The 26,173-nt window shown below is 39.9% G+C and overlaps 1 protein-coding gene across 3 annotated transcripts in view; it reads right to left on the bottom strand.

Moving 5' to 3' along the window:
- LOC126092952 (influenza virus NS1A-binding protein homolog) overlaps window positions 1-26,173 on the bottom strand; it is a 101,687-nt gene that overhangs the window by 25,034 nt on the left and 50,480 nt on the right. For 2 of the 3 annotated variants that reach the window (XM_049908684.1, XM_049908687.1), the window contains exons 2-5: window positions 19,698-19,861; window positions 6,331-6,518; window positions 4,465-4,663; window positions 3,136-3,318 (exon numbers count right to left, since the gene is read on the bottom strand). In XM_049908684.1, coding sequence (XP_049764641.1) covers window positions 3,136-3,318; window positions 4,465-4,663; window positions 6,331-6,518; window positions 19,698-19,861 — 734 coding nt within the window. Of the gene's footprint in view, window positions 1-3,135; window positions 3,319-4,464; window positions 4,664-6,330; window positions 6,519-19,697; window positions 19,862-20,036; window positions 20,531-26,173 lie in introns of those variants that run through there. The other variant, XM_049908685.1, reaches the window with a different exon arrangement.

Raw genomic sequence — 26,173 nt, 5'->3', positions numbered from 1 at the left:
CTACGCTTTCCATATTGCTGTTATTCTATCCTGGACTTTCCACTGTTTGAGTTTACCAATAATAATACAATTTACAAAATAAAAAAGCGTGCTGGAGGGAGCAGGTGGTGATTAAAAAGAAAAAAATAAGAAGAAATGTATGTGAAATTAAAATATTCTGTCTGAATCTCATTATGCAAGCCACAACTACAAAAACTACTATGAAGAGTTTATCAAAACAATTGACTAACAAATTAACTCTTAACTGTACAAACCAACATATCTAAAATATTCCTTAATGAATACATTATCAAAGAGAAAGGAAATTTTGTCTTCAATATTCACGAACTAATTAGATTGCTATGGCGGACACCCCGCCCTATATACACCTGTTTTGAACTAAGGAATCTCAACATTCCAGGTTCAAAATGAAAGCTACTGCCCCAAACCAAAGCTCAGCACCATGTTTTTATGACAGACCACAGATTTTACGTTGGTGAGAGAAGATGGGAGGAGGTGTGGTTTTGTATCCCTCAGCATTTTATTGAAGACTAAGACTACTTCATAAACAAAACATACCACAACATAACAGAGTAACATGAATAGTTTATATTTGATGACTTGGGACACGTCATGCTGATGAAAGGTAAGGGAGTGGTGTTTACTCCAAAAGAAAGCTTCCTGCTGTTAATAATCTTATTATTTTCTGGACAACCCTTGACAGTTCAGTGCTTTTATGAAAGCGAAGCAACTATTTAAGGAAAGTTGATTATCACAACTATTGCAAAATACGGAATACTAAGACAATGTCAACAGAAGAGAAAGTTTGAGGCATACATTATGAAACTGGATAATGCATGCAAAAGAAGCATTTTTAGAAAGTAAGTTTGTCATATACCACCAACATTTTATATAAGCCAAGAAAACTACAAATTGCAGACATGACTAACAATGTAATCGCGCAGAGGGCTATAAACGAAGTTTTATTAAAATTAACACCGGAGGGAGGAAGACAGATTAGTATTTAATATCTTGTCAATGACAAGATCATTAGATTGAGCATAAGTTCAGATTGAAGAAACAACAGTAAGCAAAACTTTCTGAGTTCATTCTTTCCTAAGGCACCATCACAGTGACCAGCAACCACATCAAGCAGTTTAGGAAAACTGTGGAAAACCTAATCTAACAACACAGCTTACATCAGAATTAAGAAAGTAAAATACTAAGCCAAGCAGGACCACAAGGCATGTCCACCATATTATTACTAAGTTTAAATATATGGGGCAACTTTCTATACATACAGTAACATATACATCCAACAGGTACATAATCAAGAAGTTTAAAACCTATGAATTACTATAGTTTGGACAACTCCCGTAAATTACTGATTAGTGGCATATCTTTCCTGAGACAGAAGACCAAAGAAAATTTGATTCCCATGAAGGCATCAGACAATGTGAAGGAAGAAAGAAAGACAACAAACTGTGGCATCCATCACAACAATTAGTATTACCGTATTTACTCGAATCTAAGCCGCACTTTTTTTCGGTTTTTGTAATCCAAACAACCGGCTGCGGCTTAGAATCGAGTGCAAAGCAAGCGGAAGTTCTGAAAAATGTTGGTAGCTGCCGGCACAACTAACTTCTGCCGTCGAATATATGTAGCGCTACACAGGCAAGCTTTGTAGGCACAAAGATAAACACTGGCGCCAAAACCTCTGCGCCAGTAAACACGAGCTTTTTTTCTCCGCCCCGAGTTTCGACCACTGCATTTTCATACATTATCCAACGAAGTAAATACAAATTCCGTATTGTTCATCTTCGAATGTAGAAGAATTTCAATGTACTACGAAAATCCGACTGGCAAGACTGTTTGGGATGTTTGTCAATATGGCCAACTCTGTGTTCTCAATTTTTTCCTACCTGTGAGAAGAGATGGTTGCTAATAGGAACCTGATGAAATGTGAATCACATGCAGTATTCTCTTCACCGTAAGAATATTAACATTTTGCCACGTATTTTTCATATTTGCTGCTATCTCATTTAAATCCTGTTTGCCTAATAAACTACGAAACTAGAGTGAGACAACAGCAAACGCGGAAGAATATACACATCATGTCATGTTTATATTCGTATTATTCTTATGCCTAATAGTGATACAGTCAGAAATGAAGCACGGCAACTGACTAGATTTCTAAACCTAAGATGACTAATTTCTGTGCAGAATTTGATTTACTAAAGAAGCGGCCGCAAAGATTTTCAAACGGAGAAAAATTTTCACCTCACTCTCGTTCAGAACATGTTCTATCATACGCAGTCTATTATTTGGTTCTTGTTTATCATTATCAAAGAAAGCAGCAGTGTAAGTAAAAACAAATAGCAGTCTCGCTAGCAGTTTCGCGAATGAGACGATTCCTCTCTCTTTTTTTTTGTAATCGGCGGTAGCGCGCACAAAAGCAAGCCATGCCGCAAGCCGCGACAGGCCGTAAACACGCACTATCAGAATGCGACAAACAATGCATGACACAGTACAGTAATGCATTTTCAGCTTAAGAGTGACGTAAACACGCATAACAAAGAAAACGGCAATTATCAGATCAAAGCAAACTAAGCAATCGATTCAAACCAGACGAAGCACGTGAAAAAGGAAGGGTACCCGAATTAATACGGACGGAGTGCCTGCCGCATAGCAATGGCTACCTGGTAAAGCTTAACTGCTATGCTTACGACTCTAACCAAACTATTGCAGCTGTATTGTCATTCATTCGACCTAAATTGTGTCTCATATTACAATGGACCAACTTTGTCTCGATTTGGAGGTGCGGCCTAAAACTTTTCTCTCCCCTTGAATTTAGAGTCTAAAATTACAGGTGCGGCTTAGATTCGGGAATTTGTTTTTCCTTTATTTCGTGCCTCATTTTCCAGGTGCGGCTTAGATTCGAGTAAATACTGTAATCTATTATTCCATCTTATTTTGTGCATCACTTTTCAAGGAAATCTGTTGTTGTCATCAGGAAGTCTCCAACTATGAACTATGTTTACAGTAGTTAAAATACCCTGCCATTTTCAATTTCAATGTGGGTAACTAGTTTTTATACAATGAGAATGCTAAAAATTTGAATTTGTCGTAAGTCTGACTAAGTTCTTAAGGACTTACTTTCTCTGTAAGTTGCTCAATTAGAATAGCATCGCCTTCAATCTGTCGTCGGACCCACTCCAATGCTAATTTGCAAGCTGACTCACAAGCAACAAGAGACATTTCTTGTCTTGTCTGGTTCAGAACTTCTACTCTCACACATGGCAATGACAGCAAAATGTTTGACTGTGAAACTTGAGTGAACTGCAAGGAAACAATTTTTAAAAGTTGTTAGAAACACTGGAAACACACTTCATAATGAAACAGGTTTTTAGATCAAATTATTTGAGAATGGAACAACTACTACTACTACTACTACTACTACTACTACGCAATCAAAATACAATATGTTAGGACTATTAAATGTCTTGACTATTGTGTTTCTTTGTTTTTCTAAGTAGCACAAAAAACAATGCAAATGTTCAATGGTTTAATAGTTATCAAGAAGACTATCATCTCTTCACTAAATTTGTCATACTAACGTGAGCAAGCCCTTAAGACGAATGCCACTGTAGTTCCATTAAAATAACGATGGAAAATTTCTCTGCCCATGTCGTCAAATCATGAGCAGTTGGTCTCCAAGGTCTAATTTAGTGGAGAGGCATGTGACCTAGTAATAAAAGTTCATTCGAACAAAATTACTTCTCTGACTAGTTTACAAATCAAATTAATTTGCTCAGTCTGATAAGATGGATAGCAAACAATCAAGGAACTTCCCTCAACCCAAAACAATATCCAGTGGTGCATGACAGAAATATCTGAACACCACTGATTCAATAGAGCCATTGAATAGTTTGTCATTTTTCTCTAACATTTCCCCACCCCCACTAGACTGGTAACACTTGTCATTAAGGACTTCCACAGTATGAAAAGCATTGTCAGTATTCTGGAGCTGAACCCAGTAGTGAGAAAGTGACATTTGTCTCCAGCAAGCTAGATTCATTCAGCCACCCACCCATCCCACAGGTAGAGTTTCAAGTTTCTAACAGTCCCAATAGGGAATAACAGTAACATTTTGAGGTCTAAAACTGTAAGTTCTCTGAGCAATATATCTTTTGTCAATTAATTTGTTCTTGCTTTCTAGTTTGTTGCACTGCACACTTCAAAAGAGTGTACACTTTACCTATAATTTTTAATGAAAAATTGAGCACGCACTTGCCCATTTCCTGTTTTCTTGTTTAGTAGATACAGTATACTAAATTATTTGTCACTGTACTAAATTACTATCTTATTAATTCCAATTTCGCTACACGACTTGGAGAATCCGCTAAAAACCACATTTACCAAGCAATGAAAGAACAGTCAATAATCAGGAAGGAAAATTGAAAAATTAATTTTTAAGTTCCTTACTTCTCTGTTTATGAAGTTGTCCACTTGCTCAAGGAGACTCTTATTCTTGGCTATGCCAGGAAGTGATCTTGTTTCAATGCAGTTGTCAACAGACAAGTTCTTGATGAGGTGTCGTGCACATTCACGCACCACACGATCCATTTTCAGGTACGATGCAGCAAGATAAACAGCTTTCACCTGGTGGTTGCTCACTTCCAGTCTGAAAGACAAAGATCAGTTCATCACACATTCAGAATTTAGTGATGGATTCCAGAATCTAAACATCACGATCATAACTGAAGCACTTAAAATGGCAGTGACACCCACAAAAGAGATCTGACTACTGTACTGTAACAGATCAAGATTAACCAACTTTATTAAACAGTAAGTATGATTACTAAAGAGAGTTGTTATGTAAATTAAGGGTGGAGGGGGGAGAAAGGAAAGAAAGGGACGAACTATTGATATCAGCTGTATCAAAACTAATTAATTTACATATTATGCATCACAGCTGTAGGTTCCTCTTAGTGAATGTTCTTTCCAACATGACTAAAAGAACAACCACCATGCACTCATACATATTAAAGATGGTGATACAACACCGTAATTTTGTTACCTAAGCATATATGTATGGTCATATTTTAATTTTCATCTTACACTAATCATTATATAAGAGCACCAGCACCAGGAGAAATAAGCAGTCCACGAAAGAAAGTAACTTAACAAAATCCTGTACAATGATATAATTAAATGTTCATAAAATAATTTTCAATTTACTGGTCTTCAATATGTACTGGAACAGTGTTCTTAGTATACAATGATAAAGATGTTAGTGTTAAAAGAGTTAGCACTAGGTACTGTGCAGAGTTGAAGTACTAATTTATTTGTAAAGAGAAATTGCTTACTGTAATATTAAATTGTTAAAGGAATTCATTTTACAAAACTTAACATAGAAAAGCTTTGTTACTTACAAAACTATTATTTCAAAACATGTTTATATTTCTTCTTGGCCTTGAGGTCACATGTGAAAATTTGTATTAATCATCTTTCATTGTAATTTATCTAAAATGTTAACTCTAATAGTTTTGAAAAGAATACAATGCATTGTCAAGTTTCTATCAACCTGTTTACATGGAGCTCCCAAAACCAATTTCATAAACCGATTTCACAACACTGCTTCTGGGTGGCCATGCAAACACTTCAAAATCGATTCTGGAAATCTGCACCTTAACTGACAGCTTTCAAATTATGCAATCGATTTTCGCTCCCATGTAAATACGACATGTTTTGAAACATGTTTCCAATAGCACTCATTACTTTGTGTGAATAAAGAGCTAATTGTGCTTCACAAGAAAGATAATTTCTGAATCAATGCTGACGGAGTGTCCACAGGTCATTTTCTTCAAGGTTTTTCATAATGTCCAAACACAGTACATGCTCCAAAATTCTACAACAAATCGACAACAGCAGTAAGTACCTGTTATTCAGCAGATTAATTATATTTCCTTTCTTGAGAATCGGTGTGACCTGTGCAACCTTACAGTTTTTAGGCTTTGATCTTTCACTGAGTAAGTGGCTGTATGTGTTTACTTAAGTATGGAACTCTGAAAGGAACTTAAGTTGTATGTAATTTGGACCAGAAGACTTGCATTTAGTAAGTGATTTAAGCTGCTTCGCTACCAAAACTAAAGCAAGTCTCTCATCTGTTACATGTGTAGGTGAATGAATTTTGTAATTTTTGCTATCACAATAAATTCAATATAGGTGTAGTAAAGTGAGCAACTAATTGATGGCTACTGGATGATAATAAATTTTAGTGTAAGAATGTTCCTTACAAAATCACATTCATTTATATAAATATCTATTTGTTCATTTATTAACACATACCTTGAAGTATAAGCATAATCTATCAATTTCTCAATAGCATTCTTCTCAAATCCTCCATTAAGCTTGTATGTGACTACATTCTCACGTTGACTGCCCTTCGTCTCATCATCAGCAGTGAACATCTCAAATAAATGGGGGCTAACTGTACCCAACACTGCCCTGTGAGCATGGAACTCTGCACTCCCAACCTGTAAAAACAAAGCAGCACTTTATTGCACCATAGCATCTCACACATGAGTAAATGCTGTAATTTTCTAACAACCATTCTTGCCTTTGTGTGTGTGTGTGTGTGTGTGTGTGTGTGTGTGTGTGTGTTTTGGGGGTAGTTTGCAGCTGGCACATACCTTAGCATGCTTCTTCCAAAGGGTGTTTGAATCCTTATGTTTACTGCCTAAAACATTTGCTCTTAATGACATTTACTAGTAATATAACAATCACTTTTAGTTTTAATGTTACTTGCACAACCACAATATAAGAATAATTTCCATTTAGATATTGGTTTCTTGTATAGAGTGTTGTAAGGGAAGGAAGATTAGAGTTGAGCATACTGTTGATGATGTCATGGAGTGAACACCATTTCAGATTTTGGGTCGGAAGCAGGAGAATAATTTCTTATTTTGGATCGGAAACAGAAGCAAGTTGACCAAACAATCCCAGGCACATTTGCTCACAGCTTCGATCTGACATCATAACATTTGAAAACCCCTCCCATCTATTTTCTGATACCTAGATTCGAGGACTGAATTTTCCCTTTACCCTTAAGATAAGCAGCGATGCCACTAAACAACCCACTGTTCTTACAGCACACAAATAACTGCTCTGCTACAGTATATATCAGCTACAATAATCATCATAGTTGCTATGTAGCTATTAAGCTAGTAACAGGGTAAGCAGAAGGTATTAAACCTGAAGGAGCAGTAGCTTTGTTCAGAGGAAGAATTTTCTTGTAACTTCACTAAGCAAACTTTGCTTGAATACACAATAGTTGGAGTTTAACAATTGTTGGATATAAACACTGTTTCAAACACCTGCATCTAGAGCTATATCCATAACCACGGTGTATACGCAGACAAAGAAAAAAAATTCCCAGATTTCCCAGTTACATACACACTTTCTCCGGGGTGAAAACAAATTTTCTGTGTTAAGTGACAGTCTATTTTCCCTTGGAATTGTAAAACTGATCAATCCTTTAATGGTTACAGTTTTATTCACACGTGTAGAATTTCCCCACACTTTAGAAGACTAAACTCAGAGAAGAAAACACGTTTTGGATAGATCTTTGATGTGCAGCAACATGTACGCTGTATATTTTCTGCTCTGCACATCAGCCCCGGATCTATGACATTTCTGAACCTGGGCATCACTAGATAATGGCATGGCACCCTCCCCCTCCCTCAAGTGTTCGAGACAGGATGTCAAAGTTTTGAAAATTTGATTTTTAAAATTTATGTTCATTTTGTAGTGCACATCTTTCTGCAGATGTCTGATACATAAACCTTGTGTTCAAGGAAATGTAAGACATGTTATTTGGTCTCAAGTGTGCCAAAGTGGAGTGCTATGCTTCTCCACACAGCATTCTTCTATCATAACTCAATGTATTTCGCTCTGTGGAATTGAAACGTGTATATTTTGTAATGGATTCCATCAAACTAAGTGGAAATTAAAAGTCCTGTGGGCCTTCCTGCTCTCAGTCGGCCGGTTCGACATCCTGCCCCCCCCCCCCCCCCACTATTACTATTACTATTACTATTATTATTATTATTATTCTTTCTTTCTTTCTTCTCTCAGACGTTATGTCTGGTCAAAAACGGAAAGTGACGCGGACCTTGATCAAGCGTGACTTCCTTTTAACTTTACGGTATATGTTATATTGCATTTAGGAACTTTCGGGTGATTGAACATGTATCAATAATTACGGATTTCTGTAGTTATTGGTGAGTATGATGTCAGGTTTGTTATGTGGTGTTGTTTTATCTGTTATAATCGTTCTGTTCCAGTATAATTTGTATTCATCATTCTCCAGTACATTTTGTGGTGCATACTTGTATGTGGGAATGTGTTGTTTTATGTTTATGTTGTAAGGCAAGCTGTTGATATATTATTTTTGCTACATTGTCATGTCTTCTGGGGTATTCTGTATTTGCTAGTATTGTACATCCACTTGTGATGTGATCTACCGTTTCTATTTGTTGTTTGCAAAGTCTGCATTTATCTGTTGTGGTATTGGGATCTTTAATAATATGCTTGCTGTAATATCTGGTGTTTATTGTTTGATCTTGTATTGCAATCATGAATCCTTCTGTCTCACTGTATATATTGCCTTTTTCTTAGCCATGTGTTGGATGCGTCTTGATCGATGTGTGGCTGTGTTAGATGATATGGGTGCTTGCCATGTAGTGTTTTCTTTTTCCAATTTACTTTCTTTGTATCTGTTGATGTTATGTGATCTAAAGGGTTGTAGAAGTGGTTATGAAACTGCAGTGGTGTAGCCGATGTATTTATATGAATGATTGCTTTGTGTATTTTGCTAGTTTCTGCTCGTTCTAGAAAGAATTTTCTTAAATTGTCTACCTGTCCATAATTTAGGTTTTTTATGTCTATGAATCCCCTTCCTCCTTCCTTTCTGCTTAATGTGAATCTTTCTGTTGCTGAATGTATGTGATGTATTCTATATTTGTGGCATTGTGAATGTGTAAGTGTATTGAGTGCTTCTAGGTCTGTGTTACTCCATTTCACTACTCCAAATGAGTAGGTCAATATTGGTATAGCATAAGTATTTATAGCTTTTGTCTTGTTTCTTGCTGTCAATTCTGTTTTCAGTATTTTTGTTAGTCTTTGTCTATATTTTTCTTTTAGTTCTTCTTTAATAATTGTATTATCTATTCCTATTTTTTGTCTGTATCCTAGATATTTATAGGCATCTGTTTTTTCCATCGCTTCTATGGAGTCACTGTGGTTACTCAATATGTAATCTTCTTGTTTCGTGTGTTTTCCCTTGACTATGCTATTTTTCTTACATTTGTCTGTTCCAAAAGCCATATTTGTATCATTGCTGAATACTTCTGTTATCTTTAGTAATTGGTTGAGTTGTTGACTGGTTGCTGCCAGTAATTTTAGATCATCCATGTATAGCAAATGTGTGATTTTGTGTGGTTATGTTCCAGTAATATTGTATCCATAATTTGTATTATTTAGCATGTTGGATAGTGGGTTCAGAGCAAGACAGAACCAGAAAGGACTTAATGAGTCTCCTTGGTATATTCCACGCTTAATCTGTATTGTGATGTTATCTGAATTTGTTTGGATATTAAGTGTGGTTTTCCAGTTTTTCATTACTATGTTTAGAAACTGTATCAATTTAGGATCTACTTTGTATATTTCCAATATCTGTAGTAACCATGAATTATTATTATTATTATTATTATTATTATTATTATTATTATTATTATTATTATTATTATTATTATTATTATTATTATTATTAAGAAACCTCGCAATTAATACTGGATAGGATTATTTGTAATCAGAAGAACAAGCAATCTTCACAAAATTTGCACTCTCTACTGCCTGTTAGCCAATAATGTACTGTTTTGTGGGACATAAAATGAAATAGAGGTTACATAAAACCAGCATAGACAAGAAACAAGCAAAACCGCACACATTTATTCAGTCCTTAGCTCCTAGCATTTTTCTCTCTCTAATCTTGCTAAAGTACAGGGCTATTACAAATGAGTGAAGCGATTTCATAAATTCACTGTAGTTCCATTCATTGACATATGGTCACGACACACTACAGATACGTAGAAAAACTCATAAAGTTTTGTTCGGCTGAAGCCGCACTTCACGTTTCTGCCGCCAGAGCGTTCGAGAGCGCAGTGAGACAAAATGGCGACAGGAGCTGAGAAAGCGTATGTCGTGCTTGAAATGCACTCACATCAGTCAGTCATAACAGTGCAACGACACTTCAGGACGAAGTTCAACAAAGATCCACCAACTGCTAACTCCATTCGGCGATGGTATGCGCAGTTTAAAGCTTCTGGATGCCTCTGTAAGGGGAAATCGACGGGTCGGCCTACAGTGAGCGAAGAAACGGTTTAACGCGTGCGGGCAAGTTTCACGCGTAGCCCGCAGAAGTCGACGAATAAAGCAAGCAGGGAGCTAAACATACCACAGCCGACGGTTTGGAAAATCTTACGGAAAAGGCTAAAGCAAAAGCCTTACCGTTTACAATTGCTACAAGCCCTGACACTCTATGACAAAGTCAAACGCTTTGAATTTTCGGCGCGGTTGCAACAGCTCATGGAAGAGGATGCGTTCAGTGCGAAACTTGTTTTCAGTGATGAAGCAACATTCTTTCTTAATGGTGAAGTGAACAGACACAATGTGAGAATCTGGGCGGTAGAGAATCCTCACGCATTCGTGCATTGATGGGGACATGCTGCGCCGAGTGTGGGAGGAACTTGATTATCGGCTTGATGTCTGCCGAATCACTAAAGGGGTACGTATCGAACATTTGTGAATGCCTAAAAAAACTGAGTTTTTGTATGTGTGTGCAAAGCATTGTGAAAATATCTCAAATAATAAAGTTATTGTAGAGCTGTGAAATCGCTTCAATCATTTGTAATAACCCTGTATATCAAATCAAAGGTCGTCAAACGTTTTGCAACATGGAAAATCGAATTGTCGTCATCTAATACTGAAAAAGCTCTTAATACAAGTACAAATAGTATCCAATATTGGTGTGGTTTCTCGATCTGATTAAGTCTATTTTGCCTCTGTCTGCTACATAAAAGAAAAAAGGGCTTCCTATTATTGCAGCAATTTGAACACACACCAAATAAACGAGACTGTTTTGGCACAAATCGTCATTTGTATAACCCAACAGAATATAATTCACAAAGTACCAATAATGAATGCCTATTAAGCCTACTATAAGCAAAAAGCTTTATGTTAGGAAATAGTTTCAGATTTCACTCATAAGCTTCAGTTTCTTAAGCAAGAGGTCAGAAAGTAGTAGTATGAAATTTTGTTAAAAATTTGGAATCTTCATACTCTTCCCTAATTTGTGCGCTTTCCCCATTTCTTCTCCTTCCTCATTCTAACAATCCTGTCATCACTAACTCTGTAACTGATCCTGCCACTGTCAAACCTCAACCCTCATTCCCCGGTTAACTTCAGTAACCCTAATACAATCACCGGTTAAGTTATGTTGCGATTATTCTCCGGTTAGGCGCTGCTGCATGTTTGTACAAAGCATTTTCCGCGCTACTTCCAGAATAGAACATAAGCGGCTGCAAGCCGGGAACTGTACAACTGACCCTTACTAGTGTAGCGAACTGGCCAAACATTTTCTGACAAAATTTTCTTGGATACACCGAGAAGATAATTCTAATCTTTCTTACCCTTTCTTCCTGTTAGTCATTTGTTTCCACTCTGGTAGTCTGAATCTATGGATTTCGCTAGTAATTATAACAATGCTGATCATTCGCAAACTGAATCAACCTGAATCAACCACATAATCAGACAGCAATTGGCATTCACCCGTTGGGCTTTACTCCACCCAGCTTGTATAGCCCCAACCGCTTTTTTTTCACAGGGAAGTTTATTTCTAGATGCGACGGGGATTCCCCTGACAGAGACATCATGTACACTATGCATGCATTCAAAAATCAACTAATGATTCATTCAGAAATAAGTTTAGAATGTGTTCAAAAACCAACAGGGATGCGTTTCAAAATCATATGAATAATCAATAGACCAATGTGCGTGCTGGATGCTAGGCACTTTGTGCAACAAGGTTTATTTGCCTCAAGAATATGAATTTGGAGAAGCAGAAAGGTGGAAGGAGTATATAGAGGGTCTGTACAAGGGAGATGTACTTGAGGGAAATGTTATGGAATTGGAGGATGTATAGGAAAATAAGAAGGGAGATATGATACTGTGTGAAGAATGTGATGAAGCACTGAAAGACTTAAGTCGGAACAAGGCCCCGGGAGTAGACAACATTCCATTAGAGCTACAGATAGCTTTGGAGAGCCAGCCAGACAAAACTCTTCCGTCTGGTGAGCAAGATGTACGAGACAGGTAGAATACCCTCAGCCTTCAAGAAGGGTATAATAATCCGAATTCCAAAGAACGCAGGTGCTGACAGGTGTGAAAATTTCCGAACTGTGAGTTTAGTAAGTCACAGCCACAAAATACTATGGTTGGTTGGTTTGGGGGGGATTAAAGGGACCAGACTGCGACGGTCATCGGTCCCTTTTTCCAAAAAAAGTAAAACCACCCAAAGAGAATAAAAAAAAAAACGAACAACAGGAAAGACGTCAGACGACACAGGACAAGAAATACTCCTACAGAGATCAGACGAAACAAATTAAAATCACACAGAGTGTGACAGTGGTTGGCCGACCATAGAGATAAAAAGGAAAAGCCAACCACCGAGAACACATTAAAAACTCAGCGTAAAATCGTAGGCCAATGGCCAGAATCAACACAAAAGAACAGAACAAACACTCAGAGTAAATAATAAAAAACCCCTGCCCGAATAAAACGGAAAACTAAGTCAGCCATACCAGGGTCATCACATAAGAGGGCAGGGAGCGTATCAGGCAGCGCAAATGTCTGCCTGACCACAGCTAAAAGGGGGCAGGCCAACAAAATGTGGGCCATTGTCAAAGCCGCCCCGCAGCGACATACAGGAGGGTCCTCCCGGCGCAGTAAATAACTGTGTGTCAGGTGGGAGTGGCCAATGCGGAGCCGACAAAGGACGACAGAGTCCCTGCGGTTGGCTCGCAGGGATGACCGCCACACAGTCGTCGTCTCCTTGATGGCACGGAGTTTATTGGGCATGATCCGATTGCGCCATTCAGCGTCCCAAAGCGCAAAAACTTTTCGGCGGAGGACTGCCCGCAAATCATTCTCTGGGAGGCCAACGTCCAGAGACTGTTTACTTGTGGCCTCTTTCGCCAGGCGGTCAACATGTTCATTGCCCGGGATACCGACATGACCGGGGGTCCACACAAAGACCACAGAGCGGCCGCAACGCGCAAGAGTATGCAGGGACTCATGGATAGCCATCACCAGACGAGAACGAGGAAAACACTGGTCGAGAGCTCGTAAACCGCTCAGGGAATCGCTACAGATAACGAAGGACTCACCTGAGCAGGAGCGGATATACTCTAGGGCACGAAAGATGGCGACTAGCTCAGCAGTGTAAACGCTGCAGCCAGCCGCCAAGGACCGTTGTTCGGAATGGTCCCCTAGAGTTAGCGCATACCCGACACGACCAGCAACCATCGAACCGTCGGTGTAAACAATTCCAGAGCCCTGATACGTGGCCAGGATGGAATAAAAGCGGCGGCGGAAGGCCTCTGGAGGGACACAAAATACTGACACGAATCCTAGGAATTAAAGTCATGGGAGAAAAAATAAAAACTCTGAGGTTTGCCGATGACACTGTAATTCCGTCAGAAGCAGCAAAGGATTTTGAAGAGCAATTGAGTGGAATGGATGGTACCTTGAGAGGAGGATATAAAATGATCATCATCAAAAGCAAAACATGAATAATGGAATGTAGTTGAATTAAGTCAGGTGATGGCGAGGGAATTACATTAGGAAATGAGACACTTTAAATAGTATATGAGTTATGCTATTGGGAAGCAAAATAACTAATGATGGTTGAAATGGGGAGGATATAAAATGTAGACTGGCAATGGCAAGAAAAGCATTTCTAAAGAAGAGAAATTTGTTATCATCAAGTCCTTTCTGATAGTATTTGTATGGAGTGTAGCCATGTATGAGGTGAGACACTGACGATAAACAGTTTTAGACACGAAGAGTATACAAGTTTTTGAAATGTGGTGCTACAGAAGAATGCTGAAAATTAGATGGGTGGATCACATAACTACTGAGGCTGTACTGAATAGAACTGGGCAGAAAAAAAGTTTATGGTACAACCTGCCCATAAGAAGGGATCACCAATGTAGTGGAGAGAAGCATGGGGGGGGGGGGGGGGGGGGTAAAAGTCTTAGAGGAGACCAAGAGATGAACACAGTAAGCAAATTCAGAGCTATGTAGGTTGCAGTAGTTACTCCGAGATGAAGAGGCTTGCACAGGATATAGTAGTATGAAGAGCTGAATCAAACCTGTCTGGACTGAAGACCACACCAACAACAGCAACAACAACATTATATCATACACAAATTCTTCGTAACACCTATTTTTATCTGTTTGAAATGCTTTTGTCTTGAATAAATAAATAGAGCATATCTGTATAGTTACATTGTACTGTTTGTTCACATGTTGCAAGCGTAAAACGAATACAGCTGAGGTACACTGAACATAACACTCTGCTTACATGAAGTAGGAAAGACATTTACTGCAAGCATCTCTCAGCATATGCAGGTAGGTAGATAGGTAGGTAGGTAGGTAGGTAGAGGGAATGGGACCAAACAGCGAGGTAATCGGACCCTTCGGTTGAGGGAAGGATGGGGAAGAAAATCAGCCATGCCCTTTCAAAGGAACCACCCCAGTGTGACTCATGAAATCATGGCACGCAGGCCACAACAGACTGCGCCCTGGTACTCTCCCAGTATGATGGTTTCAGTGCGTAGCCAGGTGCGGTGTTCAACCTCGCCGTGGCTCGAACTGGATAAAGTGTTGTCACAGGTCAGGGGTAATTGGCCAGCTTTGAGGGTCGGGCTTAGGAAAGATGTTGATGCCTCAGCAAAACACCACTTTAGTAGACACCTGTATGGAATGAAACTTTACATTCTTGACTTTGGTGAAGTTAATGTAGCCTATAACTGGCACCACAGCTCTTCAGATGAGTCAATATGAGAGTCCGGTGATTTTCTCCAGGCCATGTGGAGGATGTGCCAAACCACATTGCATGTTGGCCCCATCACAGACTCATGCTAGGAGTGGATGTCATCAGATAGGGCAGGGACATATCATCAAATTAATGATAATCCTGACATGGATTAGTATGTAGTCATGATGAAACTTCTTATGATGTCGAGTGTAAAGATATGAGATGTCAGTGGAGTGATCCAGATTCAGCAGGATCACTCTCACCAGCTCACATGAGTCAAATCGTTCAGCAATGGTTTCCACAAAGGGCTGACATCAACCAGATCAAGTGCCATACTTCAATCCCATAGAAAATTATGGACCAAACTGAAGCATCATATGCACTTACAATCGCCGACACTGATCTTGTGCACACCCAACCAACTGTGGGACATAGCACCAGATACATGGGAGAGTCTCGCGGACAATGTGACATACTTCTAGAAGCTGACTGCCACCTCCAGGCCTTGTTGGATGTGGCAGATAATTGATGCTAATGGTGTGTGGACCTAATACTAGCATCAATCCCTGATGTGAAATTTTGTTGTCTCATTAATCAACTTTATATTACAACATTTCACACAACTTTATGTTTGTTAATTCGAAATTAAGCGATCCTTGTATTTTATTTATTAAATTCATGTTTCACTTAATGCATCTAAAATTGAAAACTCACAAACGAGTTAATATTAATCAAAATAGAAATGATGTCCAAATATGAGACAGTCAGAAAAAAACACTTCATATCAACCACTATAGAACAGGTGAACTCTAAAATAATAATATTCTCTTTCCTACCACATTTCCAACATTTTCTGCATTAATTTACTATGCAAAATAAGTACAGTCAGGGTATACAAAAGATTTTTTTGAGATCATGGATAGCATCCCATGCACTGTGCCCATTTCTCTATGGGAATCTTCAGAGTGGCGGCCACTGCAGAATATACAGGGCGAGCACAAAGTCTTACCCTGATTATAAAAATTTATAACAGAGTAACCATTTGACATAATAAGTTACATTTTATGACATTACATAGTTTAGTGTACCTAGTAGTTGTGATCAATAGATGGCACTAGTGCTCCACGACACTGACACAGTCTCTTAGATCACATTGGCTGCTGGTGAAATAGCATCAAAGCAGGAGAAAGCGCAATGTGTGCTTTGCTTTCACGAAATGAAATTGCCCATCAGTGTTCAGCGCATATTTCAAGCTTCTTATGGATGCAGCCCTCCAGACATTAGATCAATAAAGCGATGGTATGCAAAGTTTAACGAAACAGGCAGTGTTGAAGATCGTCCTCGAAGTGGCAGGCCTCATGTGAGAGATGCAACTGTTGATTGTGTTTGGCAATCATTTCAACAAAGTCCGTCTAAATCGACTCGTCAAGCATTACATGAACTCCAAATACTGCATGCAAGTGTGTTGAAGATTCTTTATGAAAGGCTTAGGTTGCATGCTTACGAACTGCAAATTGTGCAGGCCTTGCAACCTAACAATTTGCTGACACATACTGAATCTGCAACTGGGATTCTCAACAGGATTGATGGAGTTAATGATTACTTAAATCACATATGCTTTACTGATGAATCCACCTTTCATGTCAGTGGAATGGTAAAAAGGCATAATGTCCGTGTATGGGGTTCAGAGTCTCCGCATGCTACTGTACAGTTACAGCGAGACAACAAAAAAGTGAATATTTGGTGCGGCCTCATGCATAACAAGGTTTTCGGACAGTTTTTCTTCCCGGAAAAGTCCATTACCGCTAACATTTACTTAGACGTTTTGCAACAGTTCATTGCCCCACAGTTAGAAGAGTATCAACCATGGATACTTTTGCAACAAGATGGAGCACCCCTGGGACACGGAATCTGTGGCGTGCAGTGTATGTGTGGCAGTGAAATCAGTGAATGCAATTTCTGGTCATGTTTCAGTTTTCTGTGGTGATATTCCCAGTTCTCTTTCTTTAATATCCTTATCAATAAATATTGTTGTGTGCCCTCTTATCACTTAGTACAACTATGTTTCTAATTTAGGAATAAGCCAGGGTGGAGGTTCTGTTCAAAATGGTTCAAATGGCTCTGAGCACTATGGGACTCAACTTCTGAGGTCATTAGTCCCCTAGAACTTAGAACTACTTAAACCTAACTAACCTAAGGACATCACACACATCCATGCCCGAGGCAAGACTCGAACCTGCGACCGTAGCGGTCTTGCGGTTCCAGACTGCAGCACCTAGAACTGCACGGCCACTTCGGCCAGCTGGAGGTTCTGTAGAGTGGGGTGGGGTGGATGGAGGGAGGAGAGGAAGATGAATTGGGAACGGGTAACTAGCAGCTCTGAGGGAGGCAGCAGGTCTGCTGCCCAAGAATGCGGGAGGAGTGAGTGGCAGTTTCACGGGGTAGACATGTGACACACACACATGCCGGAGCAAGTGGTGCGCAGCTCGAAAGGTGATGCGGATTGGAATGGTGTGACAGGAGAACTGTTGGATGGAGGGTGTGGGGACGGAGAGTTAGCAGAGATTGAGGCCATGACGGTTATGGTACCCAAGGATGTGTTGTAAGGATAACTCTCGTCCGCATCGTTCAGAAAAGCTGGTGGTGGAGTGAAGGATCCGAGTTGTGTATCAGCTACTGTCCTCAGCTGTGTGTTGAGGCACTGGGAGGTCAACTTTGTTCTTGGCTAGTTTGGTGGTGATCACTGATTTTGGTGGACGGCTGATTGATTAATATACTGACATAAAAACCTGTGCTGTGGTTGTGGCATATATTTGTCTATGGCATGGCTGCTTTTGAAAGTGGGCCTGTCTTTGACAGGGCAGGATTAGCTTGTAACAGGACTGGGGTAAGAAGTGTGTGGACAGGAAAGATCTCGCACCTGGGTCGTCTACAGGCATATGATCTCTGTGGCAAGAGATCAGGAGTGAGTTTGGCGTAAGGATGAGCCAAGATGACATGTAGGTTGGGTGGCCAACAGAAGACCACTTTAAGAGCACAGTGAAGGATCTTAGTAGCATGTCCCTCGTTTCTGGGCATCATAATACATAACCAATGCCCTAGCAAAGGGTATGGTTCAGTTATTCCAGTCCAGCCATATAGGGTGACAGGGTGGGGTGGGGGCACTCCTTTGTAGCTGATTCTTTGAGGTGGTTGAATGATCAGGGGTGTTTGACAATATGGCACAGGAAAGTTTGCGAACTAGGTAGGAGTAGGAGTACAGTGCTTCTCTGTGAAGGCCCTCCTAACACCTTCAGTATATTGGGCAAGGGAGGTCTTCACTGTCTCCAGGTGGTGAAAACTGTATGTGAACAGTTTTTTTGTGTGTGGAAGGGATGACTGCTATCTCAATGCAGGTACTGTTTGTAGGTAGTGGGTTTAATATTGTCAGAGATGTGGATGGAGCCAACAGAGGTTGAGGTCAATGTCCAGGAACATTGCACACTGGACTCAGCAGGAGCAGATGAGGTTGATAGGTGTGGAGGAATGAGGACAGGGTGACTCTGCTCCGAGTCCACATCCTGACAATGTCATTAATGATCCCAAATGAGACATCAGATTTGGGTTTTAGGGAGGCTAGGAAGATTTCCTCTAGATGAACCACAAAGAGGTTGGCACAAGAGTGGAACACGAAAGTACCCCATGGCTGTGCAGCAGATTTGTTTACATACTTTCCCTTAAAAATGTAGTGTTTTTTAGATGGTAAGGTTTATAAGGAATGGAGTAATGGGTTTGGAGTCTGAAAGACATTGGGAGAGGTAGTGTTGAACAGTAGCAAGGCCGAGGGCATTTGAGGGATGTTTGTGTATAGGGAGGTGGTATCAACAGTGACAAGCAGGGTGCCAAGATCTGAAGGGGTGGGGACAGCACAGTGTCGGTAAAGGAAGTGGTTGGTATCTCTGATGGGAGAGGGTATGTTAGAAGCATAATAACCCAGCTACGAAGGGGCTGTTCAACACACATCTGAAAAAAATTAAAAATGTAAATAGCCTTCTGCATCTGACAGATTTAAAGTTTTCTATTAACCACAGTTCCTGGGAATAGAAATGAATCTTATGGTGTGTGTGTGTGTGGGTGGGGGGGGGGGGGGTTGCTGTGTACATTGTATAAGAAGCAAACAAATTACAATACACAATACAAGTGATGTAGAAACAAACAATTATACACATTCCTACAATTTTGTGCCACTTGTACTGCATCACTACCTCATGGAAGAAAAAGTTTGGTACTGAAAAACTGAAGTCAGAGAAGTCCAAGTTCAATTTCAAGCAAAAATTTTGTTTCAGTCATAAATCTTATACTGAGAACTAATTTCATTATGTACATTAAACAGTCACTGTTTAAGAACTAATTTTCTATAGCCATTGCTATTTATGAATAAGCCTTTACAAATTACATTACATTCCCTGCAACATGTTCATGTTACAATGTAAATCTGTGAGATCTACACAGTTTGTGGTTAATCCAACAAAAGAAAAAGATGATCTATGCAATCCTATCACGACATCATACTTACATGCAGGACAACATCACAGAAGTGTCGATTCTTTCGCATCATGTGCAAAGCCTGGAGGGTGCGCTGGCTGTGTTTGTCATCTTGGAAGGTAAGTCCGTCCACAACTTGGGTAAGATGCCCTCCATTCTCAACCATCGTGTCTTCACCCTCACCAAGCACAAACTCTGCAATGACAAAAATGTGCCCGTAGAAGCAAACTGAAAGGAAGGTGTGAATGCAGCCTATACAAACTTCATTTTTGGCATGAAAGGAATATACATGTTAAAAGCAACATAAAATTGCTACCAGTTCATACAGAACAGTTATCGGTGGTCACTTCAATGGCACATTATCACATACCTCTGCTTTTTCCCTCCATGTGTAGGCCTTCTTAATTTCTGATATCCCTCCCGATTGTTAACGTGAATTACTGGTACGCAGTTAAAAACTTCGGGCTCCCCATAAATAGTACCAAATGTTATTCACAGTTTACTGTCGTCTAATCTCGACAATGATTCCAATATCCCCGCAGATGTTGCTTGTGTCCCCACAGTTACTACGAGCCTCCTTAAAGACAACTGTAACAATGTTTACTTCACAGTCTATCTTTAAATATTTTGGAAACACTTAACACAGATTAACCGAAAATAACGCTATTAAAAGTTTCGTATCTGTCGATAACCATCACTTTCTAATCCAACAGCAATTATCCCACAATCTTCCTAGTCATTAACTTCGCCCTACAATCACGAACCACAAGCTATGTACAAATTGAATGAAAAAAAAAAATGAAAACGACAAAAGATATTGAGAAACAAGTGACTTATTTTTATAGAATTCCAATTTTACTGTTGTCATAATTTCCCGATCCGCCTTCAGTCATTTTCTTCGTAATGGAACAGAGCATTTCGACGCACTTATGGGAAAAGCGTGTCATGGCCGCCCCTTGTGACAGTTGGGAAGCGCGTGCGCACGAGAAACCCGCCGTACAATGCCTTACAATACACGGATCAATAGCACGCAACACTGCTGCCGAAAACTCGTTTTACTGACGATTACAAATGGCGGTCAATGCTCTTGTCCCACAAGTTGCAACAACGATGCAAGTTCCCAGGAGAACAATGTGTGTTATCTGCAGTATTTGCAAGATAGAAATGCTCACAACAAAATCCAGAAGAAATTTGCGCTTTTACGAGGGCAACTTGTAACTGCCACATTTTGAGTTGATATTAACAATTTTTTTGTAATATTGGTACGTTACGCATTAACATAGATATCAATATCAGCGGAATGGTATCGTTTGTGTTTTTATTTCGTTCAATGGATGAACTGCAATACTGTGCGTTTTCGATTGATCACTAAAGTAAATTTATCAAGAATTGGTTGAAGTTTTAGGAACCAGTTTCTTTAATTCATCAGTTAAGAAAAGACGGCTGAATAAAACTTGAACCTTACTGCTCCCGACATAAAACGTCTGGACTTCAAAAAACAAATCAATAACTCTTCCGGGCCACATACTGGTCGTCTCTACAACACATCAAAACTGTTTCGGAGTAGCAGTGAATAAATCTTTAACAGCTATGACCGTTAAGACTTATAAATGAGTGGATCCACGAGATACAAGTATTAACGGATGTGAATTAACTTCTCCCGTCGTTCTGAAAGTTCAAACTTAACGTGATGCAGTCTGCTAAAGTTCTCGACAACCGCCGATATTTCTACAGGCGAACGAACATCGTCATTTTCAGGGCGGTATCGGCGGTTGTTGACGTGACGCGGCTGCATTTTCGTAGTTATTTTAACAGTGTTTACGGGCAAAATTTTCATCTTGCAACTGCATATCCTTCGCCGAGTTCTGGCCTCGATTGTTTATGAGAATATTCCCCGAGACAAATTTCGCAAACACACCAAAGTGGCACACTGCGGACGTGTTAAATTTTTTTTTAAGCCTCCTATGGACAGCGTAAATAACTGATTTATGCGATATGGTTTTGTATTTCTTTTTTTATTAGACTGTCGCCGCAGTGTTGTTTTTAAAGAGTCTTTAGTGACTGATGGTGGTGACAATCCACTCAACCTTGTGAAGCCCAATGAGACGCTGTTTGATTTAATAAGATGCATAATTGATTCGCAAGATATTGTGAGGAGAGTCGACAATGACAGGCGTAAGGGCAGAATTAATTGAAAGTTAGTCCCCGAACCAAGTTGGGATGGTTTAATTGTATGTGTAATTGTGATAGTCGATAATCGATAACCATACAATATCGATGTTGCGAACTTTAAGATCGATATTCCAATATCGTTTGTGAATATTAACATAGGCGTTAAGGACAAAAACCGGGCCACTTGTTACCGCTTTTAATTTCTTTGTTATTTAAATTTATCTTTTTCTGAACCTGTCTCTTAACTATTATGCCATGATTTTACTCGAGTCCGGATCACTTTCTGTCCGTCGTTGGCGCCCGATAGACGGTAACAGGAACCATTTCACTCTTAATCGTATTCGCGTTGCGAACACAAATGTGTTGCTACGACGACACAAGCCAACGCATTAGCCAGCGTAGTTAATCTTCCCGATAAGACGTCGCGTGCGTGTTAGAGGGCATGTGTCCTGTCACGTGACCGCGCCGAGTCCATTCCGTTTCCCCATTGTTAATATGTCGTTGACTCACCCGTGAAGCTTTCATCTATGTACTCTCGGTCGCACCTGCTCCACTGTTTCGTAATACAGTAGGATCAAATTCCTCCTCCATCCTCCGGTGTCTATTTTGCGAGTTTATGAATTTAATTCGGCTTGTAAATTCCCCGTTACGCAAAACGCTTCGCTTATTTTGTGCGCTGCCTTTAGTAGGTAGTTTTGTTTTATTGCCTTTCATAAAACAAATTACTGGAAAGACAGAACCTCGGTATTTTTATACTTTACACGTCAGGAACTGAATAAAAAGAACTTTAATGATGGATAAATATTACAAAAATTTTACGTCATTAATTCTGTAAGCTCTCAGGAGTTGGGTTCGTAGATGCGTCTACGTGTAGTTACTTTGTTATATTTCTACATATACACGGGTGTGCCTTCTCTATTGCTCTTGTCAACAGCGCACACCGTCCTCGTAAAATGGCCTGTTTGACTTGAGAAGACGGATATGTGGAACTAGCCTCAATGGCAGCCATCTGTAGTCAAATGATTCCGCGATCATGTGATGCCTTTTAGACAGATGCCACAGCCATTGCCAACACCGACTCAAAGGAAGGCCTCGGCGCTTGTTCGTGACGTCACATCAGCTAGGCACGGCGAACGCCAGGTTTGTTGCAGTCATACTCATAATGGTGGTATCTCCCTCCCTGACATAGGAAAATGTGAAACTATTGGCGTTTACCAACACGCATTGTTCTGAGAGATTTCTGCAATCAATTAAATGTGCAATTCATTACACTTCTTAACAGATGGTGTACTCCTGTACTTAAATTTCCACCTGTTTTAAGGATTGACATAAAAAAAACTTCATGGTCCAGCAGCAACAGAATTCGTGCTTCTTACCTTATTTGTAAATCTGAGGAAGTTACGTTTGTACTGGGTTGCTTTTACAAGAAACTGAACATATTGGTGCTCTTCTTTAGGTATCTTGGTTGACTATGGGGTGAGGAGCACTGAATGTTAATGAAATATCTTGCGATTGTACACGTTGGGGGAAGGGGTGGGGGGACAGAAGAAGAGGCAAAAGGGAGATACTTGTTTTATCAAATGATTTTTTTTCTCTTATAAAGTTTCTCCTTTCAGTTGCAAGAGGGGAATATTTATCTTTTCTAATGTGCATGTTTAAAAAAGTTTAAGCTCAGCAGTATTTTCGATGTATGAAGCTATTTTGTTTCCTGTTTAGAATTTCTTTCGTTGAAAACGACTGTAATCTAATGACTGGTAACAGTTGGACATTTCACATGCAAATTAGTTCACATTTCCAGTAACGATGTCAAACGAAAATAAATAAATAAATAAATAAATAAAAGAACAGAGTTCATTGTAAGGGGGTTGGGTTAAGTTCCGATAACAAAATGGATCAATTAAATATAGTTACTTGAATGTAAAATTTCCGAAGCTTGCAATGGGGCAAAGCATCTTCTCATATTGATCTACGTTTGTTTCGACAGGATTCAGTTATATACAGAACTATGATCTTCATTTGTAGCTTTACGACAGTAAGAAAATCTTTCATCTAAATAAAACTGCAGAATCCAAAACAATACCAAACATTTTGTCCAAAAATAAGAGATTTATAGTGATAAGCACGCCTAGGCGTTTCTGCTTGCAACAGACCTGGCGTTCGCCGTGCCTATCTGACGTGACGTCACGAACAAGCGCCGAGGCCTTCCTTTGAGTCGGTTTGCACGGTAGGAAGCAAATAGAGAGGCAGTCCATGTTAGAGAGAATAAGCCTGCCTGTCGTCCGGTAATTGCTTTGGAATTAAGTACAGGCAATTTCTCTTAACTGCTAAGCCAATTCCTATTTATGAGAGTTTAGAGAATAATTAACTAAAATCCATATCCACGAGAACAACAAAGAATTATGAAGTTTAATCTTGGCACACGAGGGAAGAAGGGATGAGCCTCACTTCACTGAATGGACGAAATATTTTCGTATCGTGGGTGCTAAAGATATCGGCAACCATGTTGGACAGATACTATACGATATTACAGTGCCAGTGTCATGCAATATCTTATTTATCCGCCGAAACCGAGCGGGTGACTCATGTAAAATGTCTCCCGTGTGTGGGAATATACGTAATTGATGTACGCGTACAAGTTGTAGACACATGGTTGAAGACATAGGGAAGTTTGGGTCTGGCGGTAAGTTGTGCCCGGATGGCCCAACGGTAAGGCGACCGCTCGCGATATGCGGGAAATCCAGGTTTTTTGATTCCCGGTCCAGCACAAATCTTCATTGTCATTTGATTAAACAGCTGATGGTTATTCCACATTCGCAAATACGAATGCATTTCTTGTATTGTGTTCGACCGAAGTGTTTAACGTGATTACTTTCCTCTTCTCGCAGCATCCAGTAGTCTTGTACCCAAAGTCAACCAATCATTTACTTTACAAGCTAACGTTACTGAACCGCCATGACCAATGAGTAGATAAAATGCAAACGGGACAGAAGAGTAAAAATGCCGTGGACTGTTACGTTAATCGAAAAATCCAAATTAATTATTCGAAACAGCTTCCGATTTGTCTGAAACGGGAAATTTACAATCATGACCAGTTTTGATTTATCACGGAGACAAACAGTTGGAGGGTTTTAACGAAGGACAGAAAACAAACAATAGCCCACAGGACAGATTGGAACGGAAGGATTAATTATTACTTAATGTAAGTGAAATAGAAGTGGTCGGGACATATAGCCAGACACGAGGAGGTAAAGGACGTTTTTTCCCCAGATTGAGAGAGAGATGAAAAGTTGCGGACGACGACCTCCTGGAGGAGGGTAGATAACAGAAAATATTGATGCCTATCAGTGAAGACTGTAAAATTTGGGAGAGAGGGAGGGGGAATCTCTATCCAGCAATAGACGTCAAAATTATAAAATGATACAGACGACGGATAAAGAGTCATACAAGCAACTTACGATTATGTACTCCGTAGCAATTCTAGTGAAAAACTGCACATCCTTTAAGAAAAACACCGGCGGAACATTTACAGCCTGAATTATACCTGGTTTAGAACAAGGAAAGTTATGGAGAGCTAGTTGTTGACTGGATTGTTACCACAGCAACAACGAATCACAGCTCGAGTTTGGTCACACCTGTTATGTGCTCAGTTTTCATGTGTCTGTGCTATCTCAGCTGGTGGTTGCTAGTCAGCTACAGATGACAATATGGTGGTCTATAACGGGGATAAATGTTCAGTTCTTTCATTACGTCGAATGTGCCCTATTTCTCCCCTTTTTATCAACCATAACGGACGCACACACCATCATCTTAACTGCTCAACATTTACGAGATAAGAAAGATAAAGTTCATCAATTTCTTCGTCTGATGAAGACGACAGTCTGATCCATTCGTAGCACGACCATCCCGCGTCTCTCACACTTAAGTGTGAATTTTTCACGTCGCGTCCGCGCTATGGCCCAGACTCGCCGCCACCAGCAGTCTGCGCCAACCATTTCTGTGTGAATTAGGCCTACGAGAAGTTGTGCTGTCAGATTTACATACAAGAAATGTGGTTTTTTGACATTTGTTTTCAGTACAGCCGGCCGATGAGGCCGAGCGGTTCTAGGTGCTTGTCTGGAACCGCGCAACCACTACGGTCGCAGTCGAACCGCCTCTGGCGTGGTTGTGTGTAATGTCCTTAGGTTAGTTAGGTTTAAGTAGTTCTAAGTTCTATGGGACTAAAGACCCCAGATGTTAAGTCCCATAGTGCTCGGAGCCACTTGAACCATTTTTCAGGAGAAGTGTGACAGAAGCGGCGTTTCTAATGAAATAAAATCGTATGGCATTATTCACCTA

Source organism: Schistocerca cancellata, chromosome 7, assembly GCF_023864275.1.
Source record: "Schistocerca cancellata isolate TAMUIC-IGC-003103 chromosome 7, iqSchCanc2.1, whole genome shotgun sequence".
Lineage (NCBI taxonomy): Eukaryota > Metazoa > Arthropoda > Insecta > Orthoptera > Acrididae > Schistocerca > Schistocerca cancellata.
Note: the sequence above shows the minus strand (reverse complement) of the source record. Positions and strands in the feature narration are given on the sequence as shown.